The following is a 21,866-nucleotide window of genomic DNA, read 5'->3' as shown; positions in this document are numbered from 1 at the left end:
TTCTAAGTATGCAGATAGCCTGAAACGTTATCTGAGAGTTACGGACTGCTTGATTCCTCTCAGTGGAGCAGCGTTTCATCGGAAACCTAATGACAATTTAGTGTTAGCACTATTTCATTGCTGATCATTTTTGCACAAAGATCTAGTTGGTGTGCTTATCGCAATCCCAGACAGCCTTCTTCAACTCTACAGTTGCTAAAAGCCCCAGCTATTTCTTATTCATTCTCCCTTGACAACTTCTACAATGGAATTAAGTATTGTCAGTAGAAATATCTGCAGCACATTGAAAATGTGGGGATGGCATAAACTAAATTGAATTTAGTATCAAGGTTTATAAAAGGGACTACTTTGCTGTGTCTGTTCATATTTATATTTCCTTCCTGTTTTAAAAAGGGGAATATTTAATAATGAAGTTGCCACAAACTTTGCAGTCAGCTGCAGAACTTAAATTGAGTTTGCTACAGGTACATGGGGCCTTTGGGAAGACCAGACCATACTTGTATTCTGAGAGGAGAGAACCAGAGGGAGTAGCGAGGCTAAGGAGGGGTTAAGAGTGAGGTCATGAAATAGGAGGCGGGAAGGGGACTCTGGAGCAGGTGACAGGGCTAAGGGAGAAGCCTTGCTGTTAGTGATGAGTCCTCTGAGTAGTAGGATTACTAAACTCAACTAATCAGCTGTAGAAGGTAGAATTAATGTCCAGCTGAGAAGATAATAGGCTACTGCTGCTTTAGAAATAGTGGAAATGTCTGTGACTGTAAGTGGTCCCTTTTAGTATTGCTTTGCTTGCTCAAAACTTGGGGCAAACTTTCCCATCCCCTCCACTTGGGCTCATCTGACTTACTCTTGACTCATGCAGTCTGGCTAGGGCTATTATCTGCTTGTTCAGAATATAGCTCCAGCAGTAATCTCAATATTAACCTTCGCACAAACCTCGATTGTAGAGGGAATGTATAAAGGTTAAAAACAAAACAACCCAGGAGATTAAATCTGGTGCAGGATGCCCATTAGATGAGACATTAAAGACAATCCATTGTAATGTAATGAGGTGTATTGTACCCTTGACATAACTTGACCCACAGAGTACTGGAGGTTAGCTCTTTGTTTTGTTAGGTATTATGCTGTTTTACCTGAGGAGTTAGAAACCAGTCTGTGCAGTGATTCAGGAGTTAAACATGATTTACAGGTTCTTAAAAAAAAAAAAAAAGAGCAGGGGTTGGAATTAAGCCAGTGGTAGATAGGAGAGCTACTTCTTATACATTAATATTTAATCCTCTTTTACCTTCACTGCAGTTTGTGTAGAGGAAGTGAAAAGTTGGTGGAGTTAGCCAATGGAAGATAGCATAGCTTCTTTTTTCATATATATTAATATTTAATCCTTTTTACCTTCACTGCAGTTTGCGTAGAGGAAAGCGAAAGGTAAGGTTTCTAATTGTATAAAAGAGAAAATAGATTTGTCATGCTGGAGACATAATTACATGGGTAGCAGTGGTAACTGTGGTGACACGAGGGGAAGTAGAGCTCCTGTTTTGGGGCTTAATTGACCAGATCAGGTCTCTTATCCCATAACTAGTTTGAAGTCTTGAGTTTAAAGCACTGAAATGCCTGAAGGAAACTAGTTCCTGACTGACTGATAGTATCTTGCAGCTGGCATAGCCAGAGCCCCTACATGTCACACGTGTGGTTTTTCAGGGGAAACTAGGTGCAATTGCTCTATAAAATTCCAGTTTGAGAAATGTTTCTGAGAAACATATTGAAAAAAGTCAGCTAATTGAACTGGCCTGTTGTGTTTTGCTTAAACTTACAGGAATAGGTTTAAAAATAAATCCTAGATTTGGTAGCCTGGTGTGTTCTAGCATTTTCCATTACCCTTTTAATAAAAGGAACTGACTTTATTGCCAAGTAAATGCTATAATGTCTACCACTGACAGCCTGTGTTGTAAAGTTGCTCAGTTCATTTTTATTTTTCTACTTCATGTTTGTTTAAATGTGATAGCTTTTCATATGTGTCTTTGAATGGTCAAACTTTGTAAACACAGAAAACTTTTCCAGCTGCACTTGAAATTGGGCAAGAAGAAATCTAATTCTTAAGACTCTAAAGAATTTCAGAAGGATAGTAAAAGTCTACTTTGAAGGATTGCATAACGCTAGCTTATTGCACCAAGCTTCCAAATGGAGGGTCAGAGTTTGAATCCCATTGCCTTTCATTTAATTAATCAGGGAGTGGTGGTAACATTCTTAACTCTTGTGGGTAGTGCTTTGTGCTACTGACATGCAGCCCCTAAGCAATGCTCTGGAGGGGTCTGAAATTCCTGCCATTGCATAATTAAGGAATCTGACCTGGAGAAGGGCTGGTGCTTGTGCCTAGATAGATAGCAGAGATATTCGGTTTGGCAGAAGGAAGCAGTCTTTCAAAAGTGAGTGTAAAATCAGTCCTGCTCTGGTGCGGTGAGATTAAAGACTCTGTCTTGCCCCGGGAACTCACTGCCTGGCTCTTAACAGGGCCCAACCATAGGGGTAGTATGTGTGAGAGAAGCCACAGAAGGAAGTTAATTGGCATACCTGTATAGCTGTACATGCCCAGTTGTTCACCTATTTATCAAAACGGAACAAAAATGTTTTTTAAAATGTATTCTGTTTATGTGATTCAGTTAAAGCTGAACAGTCTGTTTCCAGATCATTCTGGAAAACTGAAACTTTTTGTTTGACATGTTATTACACAAAAATGAAACACTGAGAAATGTTGTAGGAGATTTTGAGTTCCTAGTTTTCATAACTTGTCAAAAGGACATTATCATTTTAAAAGCTATCCAGTTTCAAGAAGTGTGTTAAAAGTAGCTTTCAGGGGGTGCACCTGTTACCAAGTTTCCCCTGCCTATTTTTGTGTTTTCACAACCACAGTTTTCTATTTCTACAAAGTATGTCTCCTCTGTTGCTGTGTGTAATATCCACACAAACAGCAGGGTAAACTGACCAATGAACTCTTATGAGGAAACAGTGAAACTGAGGCTATGTCTGCACTCCTACTTTTGTTGGTATAATTTATGTCGCTCAGAGGTGTGAAAAAACACCCTTCTGAGCGACATGAGTTACACCAGTGGTTCTTAACCTTTACCGCAGCCTGCACCCCTTTGGTTCTCAAAATATGTTCTTGCACCCCTTATCAAAAATCATTGAAGTAGGTCAGTTCTTTAAACCTAGATATATCATAACTATATAACTATATATATAACTATATGCGTCACATCATCATCTGTGCATGCATCAAGAAATACCCCGCAACGTGGCGGTACACTGTATTTTGTAGCGAGATAATTTCACTACAATTAGCTTAAAAACGTGAAAATAATTTTTTTTGTTTGTATATTACAGTAATTGTTAAAAAACGTATAATAATAAATACATAGGTTTGATGAAACAAAGTAGTTGTACTTACGTGCCTGTGCTTAATTTGTGTTTTCGATGATTTACCTTCTAAAAAAATCTGGCCTGTCTCGCACCCCCAGAAAGGGCATCTCACGCCCCCAGGGGGTGTGTGCACCCCAGGTTAAGAACCACTGAGTTACACCGAGAGAAGCACCGGTGTGGTCAGCGCTATATCTGCGGCAGAGCATTTCCCAATGACAAAGCTACCGCTGCTCGTTGGGGGTGGTTTAATTATGTCGAGGGGAGAGCCTACTCCTATCCGTATTGAGCGGCTACACAAGAGACCTTACAGCGGTGCAGCTGCATTGGTACAGCTGTGCTGCTGTGAGGTCTCTAGTGTAGACCTATAAAGTGGTATGCATTGGCAGTACAGTATTTGACTGCATTTACAGAGAGCCTCTGCACAGTAACTGAAATCTAAACTCTTCATGCAGGATTTTAGGAAACTGTATCAGGGGGTAGCCGTGTTAGTCTGTATCTACAAAAACAACAAGGAGTCTGGTGGCACCTTAAAGACTAACAGATTTATTTGGGCATAAGCTTTCGTGGGTAAAAAACATAGCTATGCATCTGAAGAAGTGAGGTTTTTACCCACGAAAGCTTATGCCCAAATAAATCTGTTAGTCTTTAAGGTGCCACCAGACTCCTTGTTGTTTTTTTAGGAAACTGTAGGGACTCAAACTAAGGTTGGGAAAAGCCATCTTGTCTGCCAATGAAGATAAACTTTAAAAGGCAGCAACTTCAGATGAAGACATGGCTTTGCGAGAAGCAGGTCTGCTGATCTTAATTTCATTAGTGATGAAACCAACAAGAACTCAGTTTCTATGAGTGTTCTGATCTAATTAGCTTGATGTTATACTGTGAGTGTTCATGAACTATCAGGATTGAGTGCTCTCAGGACTCAAGTTAACAGAAGCGGGATTTGATATGGAGCAGTGAGGAAAAGAGGTCTGCGACACCTCAGGAAGGCATAATAGAAGGAAGTATTTACCTAATACGTTAGTATGAAGCCACGAAAACTGAGTCACTTCTGTAGGAGGATATAACTTTCTTATTTGGCTATTAGTTAGCAAGAGATTGAAACTATGTAAGAGTTTCTGGGGAGGAGGAGATTTATTGAGCAATGTGCACACAATGAAACTCTAAGGACAAAAAGAGATCACTCTTCTAATGTAATGTAAATATGACAGACTTCCCAATATTTGTTCTGTAGCTTACCTGTTTGGAAGTGACAAGTGACCTTTTGACAACAAGAGACTAATGGTGTGTAGGTGGGGGCAGAAAACATTCAGGGCCTGATCCCACAGCCCTTTAACTCTTTGTTAACTTTTCAGGCCCTTGGTAAGCATTTAATTAAATGTACATGCCTATTACAAGTTGACTCCTTTATAGCACTCATGACCTAGGTGGCCAGGTACACTGTGTGCAGTGATGTGAATTCAAGCATCTTGTGGTAGATTTTTCCTTTCATGACTTCTAGCGTTATGCCTTTATTTTTCTCCTCTGTGTCAACACTTCTGCACCAAACTGTGAGCTGGCGCCTTTCTCAGCCCTGTTCTACAGACATTCACTGAAGGTTTCCTGCCTCAGGACTGCTCAGCCTTTACCTCTCCCCAGAGGCCACTCCTGCCTCCTTTATATCCAGATTGGGGTAACAGAGTCTTCAGTGGATTTGACTAACACACTGAACCCTTTCCCAGCAGGCTCAACACCTGCTAACAAGGTGAGGGGTGTTGGGTAAACCCTACCAGCCTGTTGTGTGTGAGACGGAAACTCAGATTTCCCTCTCTGCATTTCCTGTGGATGGTTTTCCCATGGAATGAGAAGGAGGTTCAGCCCCTAAACCCAATAGAGCCCCAAGATCTGAGTTCCACACTGTCTTTGGAGCCTCTGGCCCACTCCTGTTCACTCCGGTCTCCACAGCAGCGCAGCTCCAATGGAGAATGAGAGGAAAATGCCTGCCACCTTTTGCTCACCCTCATGGATCTGTGGAAGCCCACTGTGGAGATCCAGTTCCGCAAGTGTTTCCTTTCCCCAGTCCAGAAGTTCACTGTGTTTTCATCCCCTTTGCTTACATGGATGATTCCTGGCCAGTGTGTTCAGGTGTTAAAGATTCTGGAAACTTTCTGAGGCTATCTCCTCTACTGCAAATTTAAAATGTGAGCTAGAATAAGGGTCAGAAGATTTCTGATATATGAAGATCTCTGAACTGAGCCCCAGTCAGTGAGCTGACACTTAACTGATCTTCCTTTTCTGTTGTGAAGGGGAGGTTCAGAGTAGGAAAATTAGTGGTACAAAATTTGTCTTTTGTGAAGCTTGTCATTTAAACTCATAAAATACTCCATTACAACGTTACACCAATATAAGGAATAATCCGATCATTCTTTTTACTTTGTCTTGTTCGTGAAGCTTGAACATCTGTTAAAAAAAAAAGATCAGATGTAATGCCAGTTTATTATATACATTAAAGTTAGGGGACTGTGTCCTGTACTTGCACATGTGTGTCAGGGGAAATAGGAGAGAACTGAGTATCTAGTAGTAGCTGAAGATTGATAAGAATCATGATGTTTTAGAGCCTGATTCTGACTGCAAGCTGGTTTTACACTGGTGTAATTGCATTGACTTCAGTGGAATCACTTCTAACTTACATCAATGCAAATGTGATCACAATCAGGGTCATAGTTATAAGCCTGGTTTAGTGGCAGCCCCACACTTACATACTGTTTCTGCGCTGCTCATAAAGGAGTTGATGCCTAATTTTTAGGAGCTACTTTTTTCTGGTGGTCACACAGTGTCTTTGTTAGTGTAGCCCTGGGTATCTCCCAAGAGTCCTTTCCATTATGGGGTTTTGGGATATGACTGTCATCCAGGAAGATAATATTAACTTTGCACTTAATCTGACCATTTCAAACATTTTGCAGGCTTTTAATTACAATTGAACCTCACAATGTGTTTGCATCATTATCTCCATTTTAAAGTCAGGTAAACTAAGGTTCAAAGGTATTAAAACCTAAATTTTTCACAAGCGTCCACAAATTTTGGATGCCTCAATTTTTGAATGCCCAACTTGAGACTTTTTGGGCCTGATATTCAACAGAACTGAGCATCCACAGCTCCCATTTTAAATCAGGATAGCGCCACATCTCTGAAAATCAGACTTTACATCACTCAAACTGGGCATCCAAAATTAGTGGAAAATGTAGGCCTTCGTGACTTCCCCAAGGTTACATAGCAAGTCTGTGTCAGAGCTAGGAATAGAACCCAGGAGTCCTGACGTTCAGCCCCTTGCTTTAATCACTAAACATCTGTTTCCTTCGTGAAAGCACATATGCATGAACACACACACAATCTGAGATTATACCTATAATTGAAAGCATGTTTTTCCCAGCCAGGTACCTGTTATCTAAATGGTAATCTTTTGATCAGTTAGCACTTGTCCAAATTTCCACGCTGGAATTAGCATAGCATTCTGTCGCATGTCTTTCATTATTTAAGCATGCAATTTTATGGCCGTACAGAAAAATATTAATCTTTGCTTTTTGTTGTTTCAGGAACTGTATTTCAAGAATCTTTCCAAACAAAAACAAATCATGGAGAAGAATGGGAACAACCGAAAACTTCGGGTTTGCGTTGCTACTTGCAACCGAGCTGATTATTCAAAATTAGCTCCTATTATGTTTGGCATTAAGGCGGAACCACAGTTCTTTGAGCTTGATGTTGTGGTGCTTGGCTCCCATCTGATTGATGACTATGGGTAAGATGGAAACTTGCATCTCTGCCATGTTGTTAGTGGCAAATCCTTGCCAACTTGAGATCCCGTATAAAGAATGGTACGTTAGTTATCGCTTAGAGAAGCAGGAAATGTTCATCCTTAGAACTGGATTTTGGGACCCACATATGTTCAACCAAGTATTGTTTCAGATCTGATACATTAGATCATGTTATCCATTAACATTCGGTAAAAGGGGAAATGTCCTTGTTAGGCTGCTCATTCCTCTTTCAAATCAATCATTAATAATACCAAACTTAGTACTTACTTAGCGCCTCCTAACTGAGGATCTGAGCACTTTGGCCAGGCTTTTCCAAAATGACTGAAAGTCACTGGGAATTGAGCCCAACTCTCTCAGGCTACATCTACACTACAGCACCTACATCGGTGCCGGTGCAGCTGCACCTCTGTAGAGCTTGTGGTGGTGACATTCTAAGTCGACAGGAGAGAATTCTCCCGTTGGCTTAATAACTCCTGCCTCCATGAGAGACAGGAGAGCTTTTCCCGCCAACATAGCGCTGTCCACACTGGCGCTTAGGTCGGTGCAACTTACGTCGCTCAGGGGTGTGGATTATTCACCTACCTGAGCGATAGAAGTTATAACGAAGTAACCTGCAGTGTGGACAAAGTCTTAGGCTTCTATGAAAATCCCAGCCTGAATAAATATAAATTAATTAAAATTACTCGTCTTCCTGGAAATTATTTACCTTCTGTTGTAACAAGTAACAGTTATGGTTACTGTAATATTGTTCTCCTTCTTTTCCAGTTTATTTTGAGCATGTTGTATCCCTTTTATCAGTTTCTAAGCTAACAGAGCTAGAGCCATGCAAACACTCTTGAGTACACACCAGTCCTAAATCCTATTTTTGAAAGTAACTTAGGCATGATGGAGACTAAATTTCATCGACTTTCAGTCTGACATAGGCTCCCAGGTGCCTAAGCCACAATTGAAAATAGGACTTTGGCTCCCAAGTCACTTAGGTGCTTTGGAAATCTTTACCCAAAGTCTGTTAGAAAACAATAATTTTGTCTGAGAAAGTTAACTTTGTCCAGACAGCCCACATCTATTTCTAATGGGAGTCCCAGGTTCTTGTATTCATCTGGTGGCAGGAAGGGTTAATCCTATGGACTGGGCAGGTGACTCTTGATTTGGTATCAGTAGGGCTGACAGCACACTTACACTTCAGATCACTTCTGTGCCCCTCAGCAAGCGAGAGGCGTCTGTAGGGTATGTGGCCTTTCCTGCACAACCACTTAGGAAGGCTTCTTCCAAACAAAGACATTCTTGTAGATCGAAACACTAAAAACTAGGGCTGTCAAACGATTAAAAAAAATCACAATTATGAGATTAAAAAAAAGTCGTAATTAATCAGAGTTTTAATTGCACTGTTAAATAATAATAGAATACCAATTTACATTTATTTGTGCATGTTTTTCTACATTTTCAAATATACTGATTTCAGTTACAACACAGGATACAAAGTGTACAGTGCTCACTTTATATTATTTCTGATGACAAATATTTGCACTGTACAAAAGATAAACAAAAAATAGTATTTTTCAATTCACCTCATACAAGTACTGTAGTGAAATCTCTTTATCATGAAAGTGCAACTTACAAATGTAGGTTTATTTTTTTACATAACTGCACTCAAAAACAAAACAATGTAAAACTTTAGAGCCTACAAGTTGGAGCATGAAAGAGCATATGAATGTTTAGCACATCTGGCCTGTAAATACTTTGCAACACCGGTTACAACAGTGCCATGTGAACACCTGTTCTCACTTGCAGGTGCCATTGTAAATAAAAAGTAGGCAGCATTATCCCCCGTAAATATAAACAAACTTGTTTGTCTCAGAGGTTAGCTGGACAAGAAGTAGGACTAAGTGGACTTATGTGAGGTGAATTGAAAAATACTGTTTCTTTTGTTTATCTTTTTTTATCTACTCCCAGGAAAGTCAGTGGACCCGTTTACACTCCCATTGAAATAAATGAGAGCCTTGCCTTTGATTTCAATGGGAGCAGGATTGGGCCTGCTGACTCTTGTGACTGAAGCAGCAGACAGTCAGTTAGCAGCAGGCTGCCGCTGCAGAGTAAGTCTCTAATACAGAGGTGGCCAACCTGAGCCTGAGAAGGAGCCAGAATTTACCAATGTACATTGCCAAAGAGCCACAGTAATATGCCAGCAGCCCCCACATCAACTCCCCCTGGCTCCTAGCACCTCCCACCCACCGCCAGCCCCACCAATCAGTGCCTCCCCTTCCCTCCCCGCACCTCCCGATCAGCTGTTTCATGGCGTGCAGGAGGCTTTGGGGGGGATGGGGGAGGAGCGAGGGCACTGCAGGCTCCGGGGAGGGGGCGGGAAGGGGTGGAGTGGGGGCAGGGCCTGTGGCAGAGCCAGGGGTTGAGCAGTGAGCACCCCTCGGCACATTGGAAAGTTGGCGCTTGTAGCTCCAGCCCCGGAGTCGGTGCCTGTACAAGGAGCCGCATATTAACTTCTGAAGAGCCGCATGTGGCTCCGGAGCCACAGGTCGGCCCCCCCTGCTCTAATAGATTCCCCTTCACAGGATCACCATCATTCCTGCATTGCTCAAGGTGTAGGGGGACTTTGGGCATTGAACCATGAAAAAGATTGCAGCCACCACCATTGCTGCTGCTGATTGCTAGGTATCAGTGAGGAAGGCGCTCACAGAATGTCCTAACGCTATTGAATATGAGGATGCAGTGGTGAGCAGAGGTTAGTTGTAAACAGCCAAAAACAAAATGCAGAGGAAACTATTTAAAGTTAGCAGGTTGAAAGACAGTTTTTCGGGAATAGTATCAGCTCTGAACAAATCCTGTAGGAGGTCACTGGCCAAGATTTATCCTGCATGCACTTGTAGTAAGAGGAATTTGGGAGTGGCAAGATTGGCTCTCTGGAGCTCAACAGAAGAATGGTTTCCTCCCCTCCGGAGGCTGAGCTCTTTGCTGTGCTTGTAACCATTGCTCTGCCACCACGCTTGCCAGCCACGATTTTTAACTTGCAACATGCAAGTGATTCGCCAAGCGTTAAATCTGACAAAATCCTATCGGGAAGTTTGCTCCTTTCCACTAAGGAGGGTGAATGGATCAGTTCTCTTAAGGAAAAGAATTAGAACCCTTTGATTTCTCATCTCTCATTCCAACCAGAGAGTCTGGAACATTTATAAGGTCAGGTATAATGAATATGGTATGTAAGTGCATCACTATACACTTGTAATCAGAACAGCCATCTTTTCTCCTATTATCCTGCCTCTTGTCCTTCACCCCAATTATAGATTACAAGTGTGTTTGTGCTGGTGATAATGACTCCAGCATATCAGAAGTACTACGGCTTTCCCATTGTGGGTGTAAGCTGCTATTAGTACTTGTCATCTCAGCAGCATAAAATGAACCCTCTCTCTGTGGCATTGCTGCGCCTCCTGCAGCAACTATTCAAGGTCTTATAACTGTCTGCATTTGTTCCTGGACTTAGTTAGCTTTGTGTTAGTTTTAATATAATTCATAACATACTCTAGAGGGCTGAGGAACTGCTTGGTCAGGCAGTAAATTGGAATTATTATATTGACAGTAGTGGCCCTTCAGCTGCATAGCAATGGGAAAAATACAAGGGGAAAAAAAATGCGAACAGCCTTGCAGCTGCTGCCCCTAGTGCAGGGATCTCAAACTCAAATCACCACGGGGGCCACATGAGGACTGGTACATTGGCCCGAGGGCTGCATCACTGAAGCCTTTTCATACAACAATACAAAGGTATAGTCAAAAATGAAGAGTAATATAGTATGCTATTCAAAGTCAATGTATTAACTTTTTTAAAACTGTAATGCGAAAAGTCAGTGCTGATTTTGACAGTCATTTCATTTTTGGCCACTTAGCTGGCAGCGTTTTGCATCAACCAGAGCATCAGTATTAAGTTTGACATCCTGAGACGAAACCAATCTCAGTGTTGCTTTCAAATGTTCATCAGTGAGCCTTGCCTTAACACAGATTTGTTAATCTTCATGGAAGAGAAAAACTGTTCACATATATATGTACTTCCAAACATTGCCATTACCCTTGCGGAAGCAGAGAATAACATGGGAAGTCTTTCTTGTGAAAGAAACCGGTAGAATTCTGGTATTCCAGCATCTGTATACTTCTGCTTCAAAATGGTATCACACTGAAGCTCCACTAACTCCATCTGCATTTCCTCTGCAACATTGTCAATTTCCACAGTAAATGGTGTGGAAAAAAGTTGAAAATGTGGTTCAAGTGCATTGAAATCTTTAAACCGCACATCAAACTGTTTGTCTAAGTTAGAAATGATATCTGCATATTCTTTCAAGGATTTGGGTTCAACTATTCCTAAGGAATTCTGAGTTGAGCAATGGACCAAATTGCCAGCAGTCAGCTGTTTCCCCCACAAAGTAAGCTTGACTTTGAATGACTTAACACTGTCATACATCTGCGTTATCACCCGTTTTCTACCCTGAAGCTTCAAGTTCAGTGCATTCAGGTGATCAGTTACATCTGCTAGAAAAGCAAGGTTGCAGATAAAAGTGGAATCAGCAAGCTGTGGAACCTCCTTGTTTTTCATTTTTATGAAGGAATCAATCTCCTCTCTAAGTGCAAAAAAATGCTTCAAAACATCTCCACGACTCAGCCATCTAACTTGAGTGTGATGCAGAAGTTCCCCATATTCGCTGTCCATACTTGCTAGAAAAGAAGTGAACGGTCTGTGATTCAGCCCTCGTGCACATATAAAATTAACGGTTTTAACTACATCGATAACTTCCTTCATTTGTAGATTTTTACTACACAGAGCTTCTTGGTGCAAAATGCAATGTATGCTGGTGAAGCTAATTCCTGGTATATTGAGGCTGTTCAGTTTGGTCTTCAGTAATCCAACCACACCAATGTTTTCAGAGCACATTGATGGCGGACCATCCATAGCCAAAGATACGAGTTTGTTCCATGGCAGCGCAGCTTTTTCAATGCACTCTTCCAGTCCTTGAAATATGTCACGTCCCGTTGTGGTACCCTTTAGTGGCATTAAGTCTAGCAATTCTTCAGTTATATTCAAATTTCAGTCCACACCTCTAATGAACACTGCACACTGTGCGATATCTGATACATCTGTTGTGACAAAGTTCCTCCTCTGTCTTGGTGGGTCCTGCGCTTAGTGGCGGATTTTCTTGCCTCAGAGATTCACCATGTGGGTTGGGGAACAGCCCAGAGACCTTCCCCTCTGGAAGAACCCAAAGTCCAGGTCAATTGGAAGGTTTGGGGGGAACCCGGGCCCGCCCTCTACTCCGGGTTCCAGCCCAGGGCCCTGTGGACTGCAGCTGTCTATAGTGCCTCCTGTAACAACTGCATGACAGCTACAACTCCCTGGGCTACTTCCCCATGGTCTCCTCCAAACACCTTCCTTATTCTCACCACAGGACCTTCCTCCTGGTGTCTGATAACGCTTGTGCTCCTCAGTCCTCCAGCAGCACACCCTCTCACTCTCAGCTCCTTGCGCCTCTTGCTCCCAGCTCCTCACACTCGCACCACAAACTGAAATGAGCTCCTTTTTAAAACCCAGGTGCCCTGATTAGCCTACCTTAATTGATTCTAGCAGCTTCTTCTTAATTGGCTCCAGGTGTCCTAATTAGCCTGCCTGCCTTAACTGGTTCTAGCAGGTTCCTGATTACTCTACTGCAGCCCCTGCTCTGGTCACTCAGGGAACAGAAAACTACTCATCCAGTGACCAGTATATTTGCCCTCTACCAGACTCCTGTACCCCACTGGTCTGGGTCTGTCACACTGTACTCTCATCAAGAGCAATTGAAAATGCTTAGAAGTCTTTTGCCATTTGAATCAATTGTTTTTGCACATTATCTACTAAATCCGTTATCCTGCAGGCAACTGTATTGGCAGACAAGCTTATGCCTTCAAAAACTTTCTTCCTATCAGGACATAAAATTTCGCTGGCCTTCACAAGACATTCTTTTACGAATAGGCCTTCTGTAACAGGTCGTGATGATTTAGCTATCATTTTGCTTATCACAAAACTTGCTCTTACTGAATCTTCGCTAGACTTGTTAATCTCAGAAAAGAAATTTCTTTGCTTGGCAAATGCTGCGTTAAGTTGCCGAACTTCTTCCTCTCGGATTTTTCCGGTGAATGCATCATATTGTTCACGGTGCATCGTATCGTAGTGCTGATGCACGTTATACTCTGTGGGAACAGCAATCATTTGCTGACAAATAAGGCATTGAATTTTATCTTTTACCTCTGAAAAAATATAAATTCTCCCATTTGTCTTGGAAAACTCTCTTTTCTTCCATGAGTGTTCTTTTTTTTGATTAAGTCATTTCTGAGGGGTTTTAATAAAATATAAACACTCAGTAATGCACCTCACTCAAAGGACAAAACATGCACTGACTTCTAGAATTACTTCTGTTAAAGCTCGGCCCCGCCCCCACTCCACCCCTTCCATGAGGCCCCACCCCTGCCCCGCCTCTTCCCACCCCTTCCCTGCTCCTATTCCAACCCCTTCCCCAAATCCCTGCCCCGACCCCGCCTCTTCTCCACCTCCTCCCCTGAGCGCGCGGCTCCCCACTCCTCCCCACTCCCTCTTGGAAAGCCCTAAGCGCTGCCAAACAGCTGTTTGGCAGTGGGAAGCACTTGGAGGTAGGCAGAGGAGTGGAGACATGGCGTGCTGTGGGGGGTGGAGGAGGAAGACAGGGGGAGGGGAGCTTGGCGGCCACAGGAAATAACTCCGCAGGCCGCATGCAGCCTGCGTGTTTGAGACCCCTGTCCTAGGCCTTGGCTACACTTGCGAGTTACAGCGCTGTAAAGCTGCCCCCAGTGCTGTAACTCACTCCCCGTCCACACTGGCAAGGCATTTGCAGCGCTGTATCTCCGTGGTTGCAGTGCTGCATGTACTCCACCTCCCCGAGAGGAATAGCGAGTATTGCGCTGCCGCTGCGGCGCCAGTGTGGCCGCCCAATGCGCTGTGAATGGCCTCCAGAATTATTCGGCAGTATCCCACAATGCCTGTTCTAGCCACTCTGGTCATCAGTTCAAACTCTACTGCCCTGGCCTCAGGTAACCAACCATGTGACCCACCCTTTACATTCCCCGGGAATTTTAGAAATCCCCTTCCTGTTTGCTCAGCCCGGCGTGGTGTGGAGTGCTATCAGCGAATCTTTCCAGGTGACCATGCCTCCACGCGCCAAGTGAGCCCCAGCATGGAGCAATGGCGAGTTGCTGGACCTCATCAGCGTTTGGGGGGAGGAAGCTGTACAGTCCCAGCTGCGCTCCAGCTGTAGGAATTACGATACCTTCGGGAAGGTATCAAAGGACATGATGGAAAGGGGCCATGACCGGGATGCCCTGCAGTGCAGGATTAAAGTGAAGGAGCTGCGGAGTGCCTACCACAAAGCCTGCGACGCAAACGGCCGCTCGGGTGCTCCCCCCGCGACCTGCCGATTCTACAAAGAGCTGGATGCGATACTTGGGGTTAACCCCACCTCCACTCCGAGCACCACCATGGACACTTCAGAGCCGGTGGGGGGGAGGGGGGGAGGAGGAGGAGGAGGAAAACGGGAGTGATGGTGGTGGGCCGGATGGAGACACCCCGGAATCCCTGGAGCCATGCAGCCAGGAGCTCTTCTCGAGCCAGGAGGAAGGTAGCCAGTTGCAGCGGCCAGTACTTGGTGGAGGACAAACAGAAGAGCAGGTTCCTGGTAAGCGGTTTTTTTTTTCGGGAAGGAATTTTTTCGGTGCGGGCTCTTTGGGAGAGGAGGGTTAGGCATGCATGCCTAGATGCGGAATAGTGCATTGATGTGGTTTATCACATCGCGGTAATCGGCGAATGTCTCATCCAGAACGTGTGCAATGCGCTTGCGCAGGTGTATCGGGAGAGCCACCGTGGTCCTTGTCCCAGCCAGGCTAACGTGTCCACGCCACTGTGCCGCGAGGGGCGGGGGGACCATTGCTGCACACAGGCAAGCTGCATATGGGCCAGGGCATTGCAGTAGAAGACCCTCCCTTGCTTCCCAGGTCACCCTCAGCAGCAAGATATCATCCAGGACGAACTCCTGTGGAAAATGTTGGGACAGTGTTCAGTGTAGGTGCCCCCTGAAGCTGTTGGCTCTCCCCAAGGCACAGAAACCGAGAGGACAGTGCAGCCCTGAAACAATCAGTCCCCCTTACTCACCATTTTGAGGCTCCCGTGGGATGTGTGCGCTCTGTTTCGGACGGGAAAATTATGCTATTGTGTAGACCCTGTGTGTTTTCTACTCCTTGAGTGCGGGGGGAATCATTACTCTGTCTGGTATAAACAATGCTGCCTCTGTTAAATGTTGCATTTTGCCTATACAGCTGCATCAACCTTGAGACCTCAGCCGTCCCTCTTATCACCTGCTCAGAGACTGCAAAGACTCAGGAAGAGACTGTGAAAAAGCAAAGAAGACATGCTTCAAGAAGTGATGCGGCAATCTATTAAAGAGAATGAGAAAGCACAGAACTGGAGGGAGAGAGAAAGCAGGATCCGCCAGGAAAATGCAGCGCACCGGCGGCAAAGCACCGGCAGCAAAGCACGGATCGGCTCATAAGCATCCTGGAGCGCCAAGCAGACGCTATCCAGGAGCTCGTAGCCATGCAGAAAGAGGAGCAGTACCGCAAACGCAAACGCCACCCCTCCCTACAGCCCTTGTCCCAAAACTCTTTCCGTTGTGCCCCACTGTCACCTCCAACCCACTTTCCCCAACTTCCATGTTCTTCACGCCACCCGCTGCCTCCAACACCAGTATCTTCACCACCCAGCCCTGAAAACCACAACCCTTACCCTCTGCACTCAACCCCCATCACCATGCAGTTTAGCTGTCCTGAAGTGCAGCACTCACTGCACAGCACACCAGACAGGACATACGCGAATCTGTGATTGTACCGTTCCCCACTCCACCCCCTTGTTTCTTTTCAATAAATAATTTTTTTTTCTTTTCAATAAATGGATTTCTTGGCTTTGAAAACATTCTTTATTATTGCATAAAGTAAAAGACTCCTTAGCCCAGGAAATAAACAGGCACTGCAAGTCTGCTTGTCTGCTAAGCAGACACTGATTCCTAAAGATTGGAACTACTGCACTTCACTCCCGTGCAGGGCACCAGATATCACTGCTGGTTTTCAGCCTCAAATTGCTCCCTCAAGGCATCCCTAATCCTTGTAGCCCCACGCTGGGCCCCTGTAATAGCCCTGCTCTCTGGCTGTGCAAATTCAGCCTCCAGGTGTTGAACCTCAGAGGTCCATGCCTGAGTGAAGCTTTCACCCTTCCCTTCACAAATATCATGGAGGGCACAGCACGCGGATATAACCGCTGGGATGCTGTTTTCGGCCAAGTCCAGCTTCCCATACAGAGATCGCCAGTGGGCCTTTAAACGGCCAAAGGCACACTCCACAGTCATTCAGCACCGGCTCAGCCTGTAGTTGAACCGTTCCTTGCTGCTGTCAAGGCTCCCTATGTAGGGTTTCATGAGCCACGGCATTAATGGGTAAGCGGGATCTCCAAGGATCACAATGGGCATTTCAACTTCCCCTACTGTGATCTTCCGCTCTGGGAAAAAAGTCCCGGCCTGCAGCTTCCTGAACAGCCAAGTGTTCTGAAAGATGCGTGTGTCATGCACCTTTCCGGGCCAGCCTGTGTTAATGTCAGTGAAACGCCCACGGTGATCCACAAGCGCCTGGAGAACCATAGAGAAATACCCCTTCCGATTAACGTACTTGGCTCCTAGGTGGGGTGGTGCCAGAATAGGAATGTGCATCCCATCTATCGCCCCTCCACAGTTAGGGAACCCCATTTGTGCAAAGCCATCCACTATTTCCTGCACGTTACCCAGAGTCACGGTTCTTCTGAGTAGGATGCGATTAATGGCCTTGCAAACTTGCATCAACACGATTCCAACGGTCGACTTTCCCACTCCAAACTGGTTTGCGACCGACCGGTAGCTGTCTGGAGTTGCCAGCTTCCAGATTGCAGTAGCCACCCGCTTCTCCACTGGCAGGGCAGCTCTCAATCTCGTGTCCTTGCGCCGCAGGGTGGGGGCGAGCTCCTCACACAATCCCATGAAAGTGGCTTTTCTCATCCGAAAGTTCTGCAGCCACTGCTCGTCATCCCAGACTTCCATGACGATGTGATCCCACCACTCGGTGCTTGTTTCCCAAGCCCAAAAGCGGCGTTCCATGGTGCTGACCATGTCCGTGAATGCCACAAGCAATTTCGTGTCATACGCGTTACGCGGCTCGATAGCATCGTCAGACTCCTCACTCTCACTGTCACTTTGGATCTTAAGGAATAGTTTGACAGCCAAACGTGACGTGCTGGCGAGACTCGTCAGCATACGCCTCAGCAGTTCGGGCTCCATTTCCCGCAGACAGATCGCACTGCACAGAAACCGTTGAAAGATGGTGCCAAAGGTGGACGGAAACAAAGGGATTTCTGGGATGCTAAGTGATGCATCACGGGGTGTTGGGACAGGACCCAGAATGCCCCGCACCTACACCCCCTTCCCACAACCCACGGTGTCAGAATGGGAAGAGGTGCTCTGTGGGATAGCTGCCCATAATGCACCGCTCCCAATAGCGCTGCAATTGCCGCAAATGTGGCCACAACAGTGCGCTGGACAGCTGTCAGTGTGGACAGACTGCAGCGCTTTCCCTACTCAGCTGCACGAAGTCAGGTTTAACTCACAGCGCTGTACATCTGCAAGTGTAGCCAAGGCCCTAGTGTATATACAGTACTCAGGTTTGCATCCTAGCTATCGCTGGTCCTGATGCTTGGCAGCCCTCTTGAAGCCTTTTACATGTAATTTAAACTACAGAGATGTGATGGAGAAGTCTACTAACTAAACTTGCTTTTAAGTCCCCCACACCCACGAACTCTATTCCGTGGAAGAAGCTCAACATTTTCCTCTGCTACCCAGCCTGTGTAACAACTTGGTTCAAGTATATTGGAAAAAAGACTTTGGTAGAGCTGTGCTAACTAAATGTCTGGTGGTGATTAAAATATGTTCTGCAGTTTAAAGTAAATAGCTTATGGTTAAAGAGTCTTTGCTTTTTCTGGGCTTGTGATATTTAATACAGGCTTTAAAATATGTGAAGTCTAGTAAGTATTTAAAAAAACGTGCTTACAGCCTTTGTGTGACTCCTTTTAAAAATCTGGTTTCTTTGTGCTGAAAACCCAGCCTGGACTTGTTTTTTGTAATCTGTAAGGTGCTACTTTGGGCTGGTCTACACTGGGTGGGGGGGATCGATCCAAGATACGCAACTTCAGCTACGTGAATAGCGTAGCTGAAGTCGAAGTATCTTGGATCGAATTACCTGGGGTCCAGACGGCGCGGGATCGATGGCCGCGGCTCCCCCGTCGACTGTGCTACCGCCGCTCGCTCTGGTGGAGTTCCGGAGTCGACGGTGAGCGCGTTCGGGGATCGATATATCGCGTCTTAACGAGACGCGATATATCGATCCCGGATAAATCGATTGCTACCCGCCGATACGGCGGGTAGTGAAGACATACCCTTTGATTGCATGCTGTAGAAAGCAGGTCAGTGCTTTCAAACTAGGCTGCTTAAAGTTAGGCCCCTAAATCAAAATGGCCTGGTTGTCAGAGGTGCTAAGTAGCCACAGTTCCCACTGGAGTCAGCGGTGGCTACGGGTGCTCAAGCACACTGCAAATCAGGCATGTCTACGCAGGTGCCCAAGCATAGCATCAAGTACTATCTTCGGCACCCTCGTTGGAAAATGTTGGCCTCAGTGAACAAGGATCATTAAAAATTTGAAAAGGTGTCTCCCACAGAGAGAGAGAATCTAGCTGCTTCCTCAAAGTTAGTTAATGGGCATGTTTAGTTGGGGATTGGTCCTGCTTTGAGCAGGGGGTTGGACTAGATGACCTCCTGAGGTCCCTTCCAACCCTGACATTCTATGATTCTATGAAACTGGTAATGAAATGCTTGTGTGCGGTTCTGCTGTCATAAGATATGTCAGTGTGAAAGCAAGCAGTATTGCAGTTTGAGCATTTCTTTTCTTTTGCTTCTTTCTTCAGTAACACCTACCGTATGATTGAACAAGACGACTTTGACATTCACACGAGGTTGCACACCATAGTGAGAGGCGAGGATGAGGCAGCCATGGTGGAGTCGGTAGGCCTTGCGTTAGTAAAGCTACCGGATGTCCTCAACCGTCTGAAACCTGACATAGTGATCGTTCATGGGGACAGATTTGATGCTCTGGCACTGGCCACATCTGCAGCCTTGATGAATATTCGGATTCTTCATATTGAAGGCGGGGAAGTCAGTGGGACCATAGATGACTCAATCAGACATGCCATAACCAAACTGGCTCATTTCCATGTGTGTTGCACAAGAAGTGCAGAGCAGCATTTGATATCCATGTGCGAAGATCATGATCGCATCCTCTTGGCTGGCTGTCCCTCATATGACAAGCTTCTCTCCTCCAAAAATAAAGACTACATGAGTATTATACGTATGTGGATAGGTGTGTATTGCACTTCTGTTCAAAGTTCATAAGATTTCTGTAACAGGCAGACATGCCTTTTTGTTGGCATTCTCATGAAGCTGAGACAGGATTTTATGAAGGGTATAAGCACATTTTGACAGTGCTCTTCTATCCTCTGTCTCCCACCACAGAAATACATATAGACCCAGTAAACACAGACGTAACTGAAAACCTTAGTATGCTGTTTTTCAATGGAATGTTATTCCCTATGTCTTTTCCCCTGCTCTTTTGAAAGCAAAATATCCATGTCCTCTGCCTTTCACACTTTAAGGAAATGTGCCTATTATTTTAAGAACAAAAGCTTTTGGTAAACCAAAAGGAGGAAAAACAACATAAAACTTTCAAATGTTATCATACCACAATAGTCTGTTTCCAGGGCAAGATTAATAACAAGGCCAATTGGTCTGTAGCCTGGAAGACTGAGAAATAGAGGCTCCAACCTCATATATTATTTAACATAATTACATCCCATCAAATATCAGATGTAATGCTTAAATATTCAGGGGCCCCTTCCTCTCTAGAGACCCAAATGTCACATTTTGACTGTGTTGGTTTCTTCAAGAAACTCCTTCATTTCTATAATTTCCGTTCTCATATTTGTAGTCAGGAGAAAGTAACCCTACGTGACCAAAAAAAGTGTAGTCAGAGATTGTCTTTAACATCTAAAACCCTATTGCTGAGTCAAAAAACAAGAGTCAAATTTGCTGAGTTCTTTGTTAAAAAATAAATTAGAACTCAGAACTATTTCTTTGATACACAGAGGTTCAGAATCTTGTTCATATCCTTTATAACCAGACAGCTGGGAGCAGGTCTGACCTAATAATGTTAGAGATTGTGCATGGAGCTAATTTGCAGAAAATCAAGGGAATTTACATGCTGTACGTTGTTTCCTGCACAGTACAATACAGTAGCATGATATATTTCAGAGACTTGTGCTGTATGTCATCCGTTTACTTTCGGATCATTCCATATAAATCAGCATATCTTGTTGGTGTTTGACAGGAAAAATTCTTCAGCCCCTGTCAATTGGGAACTGGGTTCTTGTTAGTTCAATAGTTTAGTCATTTTCAGAATAAAGTAAAATGAACCGGCTACTCTTTATAACAAGTGAAGTATTTATGGTGGTCACTCTCTCATTTCTTTTAAGCAAATGGTGAAAAATCCATCCCTTAAGGCCCAGAAGACTCTCAGGAAACCTGAATAGACTAATGGATTGAAAGGAATACATGATCACAATGAAAATCTCAATCAGATCTGCCTGTTTGCTGTTGTGCCACAGCCTCAGGGTCAAATTCTGCTCTCATTTACAATAGTGTAAATCCAGAATACGTTAATTGGCTTCAACTGAGTTAATCCAGTTTTATGCTGGTGTAACTAGGGGCCTCGGTCTGCGCTCAAAGTACTCTTATAAAGTTGTAGGACCCAGTACTGCAGTTGACTCTGTGCTGTAGCCTTAGACAATAGCAATTGTTCAGAGTCTTACTTACAGTGGTAAACTTCAAACCCATATTCTCCTGTCACTCCCTTATGATCTCTTGTAGTATTGGAGCTCGTGCTAGAAATCAGATTTGCTGTCTAGAACTTGGGGAGGTTTTTGTTTCAGTGGCTTCAGAATCATTCTCCCACCACAACCACCACACTGCTAATAAAACAGTCTCTTTTGGGCTCCCTTTAAACAGGTGAAGATGTAAAACCAAGAGATTATATAGTCGCTCTGCAGCACCCTGTGACCACGGATATTAAACATTCCATAAAGATGTTTGAACTAACGTTGGATGCACTCATCTCCTTTAACAAAAGGACACTAGTTCTGTTCCCAAACATCGATGCAGGTGAGTGAAACAGGTACTTTGTATAAGTGGTTTGGTTTTTATTTTAAACTGGTGAAGAATTGCCCTCCAGATTTTCAGAACTCTCCATGAGTCACTTCACCCTCTGTCTCACTCATAGACCTCTTAATCCACCTGCTTCCATCCTTGTTCATTGCAGCCCTCCCATCTGACTTCCTCTTTCCTCTCTGCATCTTCACTTGTGCTACTTCATCTACCCACATGGAGGTAGCTTAGTGATCTAGGTATAATGTTTGAACTCACTGGAACTGTGTGCTGAATGCAG

The 21,866-nt window shown here is 44.5% G+C and overlaps 1 protein-coding gene across 3 annotated transcripts in view; it reads left to right on the top strand.

Moving 5' to 3' along the window:
• The first annotated feature begins 6,998 nt into the window (after nt 1–6,998).
• Nucleotides 6,999–21,866, top strand: part of GNE (glucosamine (UDP-N-acetyl)-2-epimerase/N-acetylmannosamine kinase) — a 33,369-nt gene continuing 18,501 nt past the window's right edge. Inside the window, exons 1-3 of one of the 3 annotated variants that reach the window (XM_065406503.1) lie at nt 6,999–7,177; nt 19,279–19,730; nt 21,431–21,583. In XM_065406503.1, coding sequence (XP_065262575.1) covers nt 7,014–7,177; nt 19,279–19,730; nt 21,431–21,583 — 769 coding nt within the window. In that variant the 5' untranslated portion in view covers nt 6,999–7,013. The remainder of the gene's footprint in view (nt 7,178–19,278; nt 19,731–21,430; nt 21,584–21,866) is intronic. The other 2 variants (XM_065406505.1, XM_065406504.1) reach the window with 2 other exon arrangements.

This window comes from Emys orbicularis, chromosome 6 (genome assembly GCF_028017835.1).
Source record: "Emys orbicularis isolate rEmyOrb1 chromosome 6, rEmyOrb1.hap1, whole genome shotgun sequence".
Classification (NCBI taxonomy): Eukaryota; Metazoa; Chordata; order Testudines; family Emydidae; genus Emys; species Emys orbicularis.
This window is presented reverse-complemented; position numbering and strand designations above follow the sequence as displayed.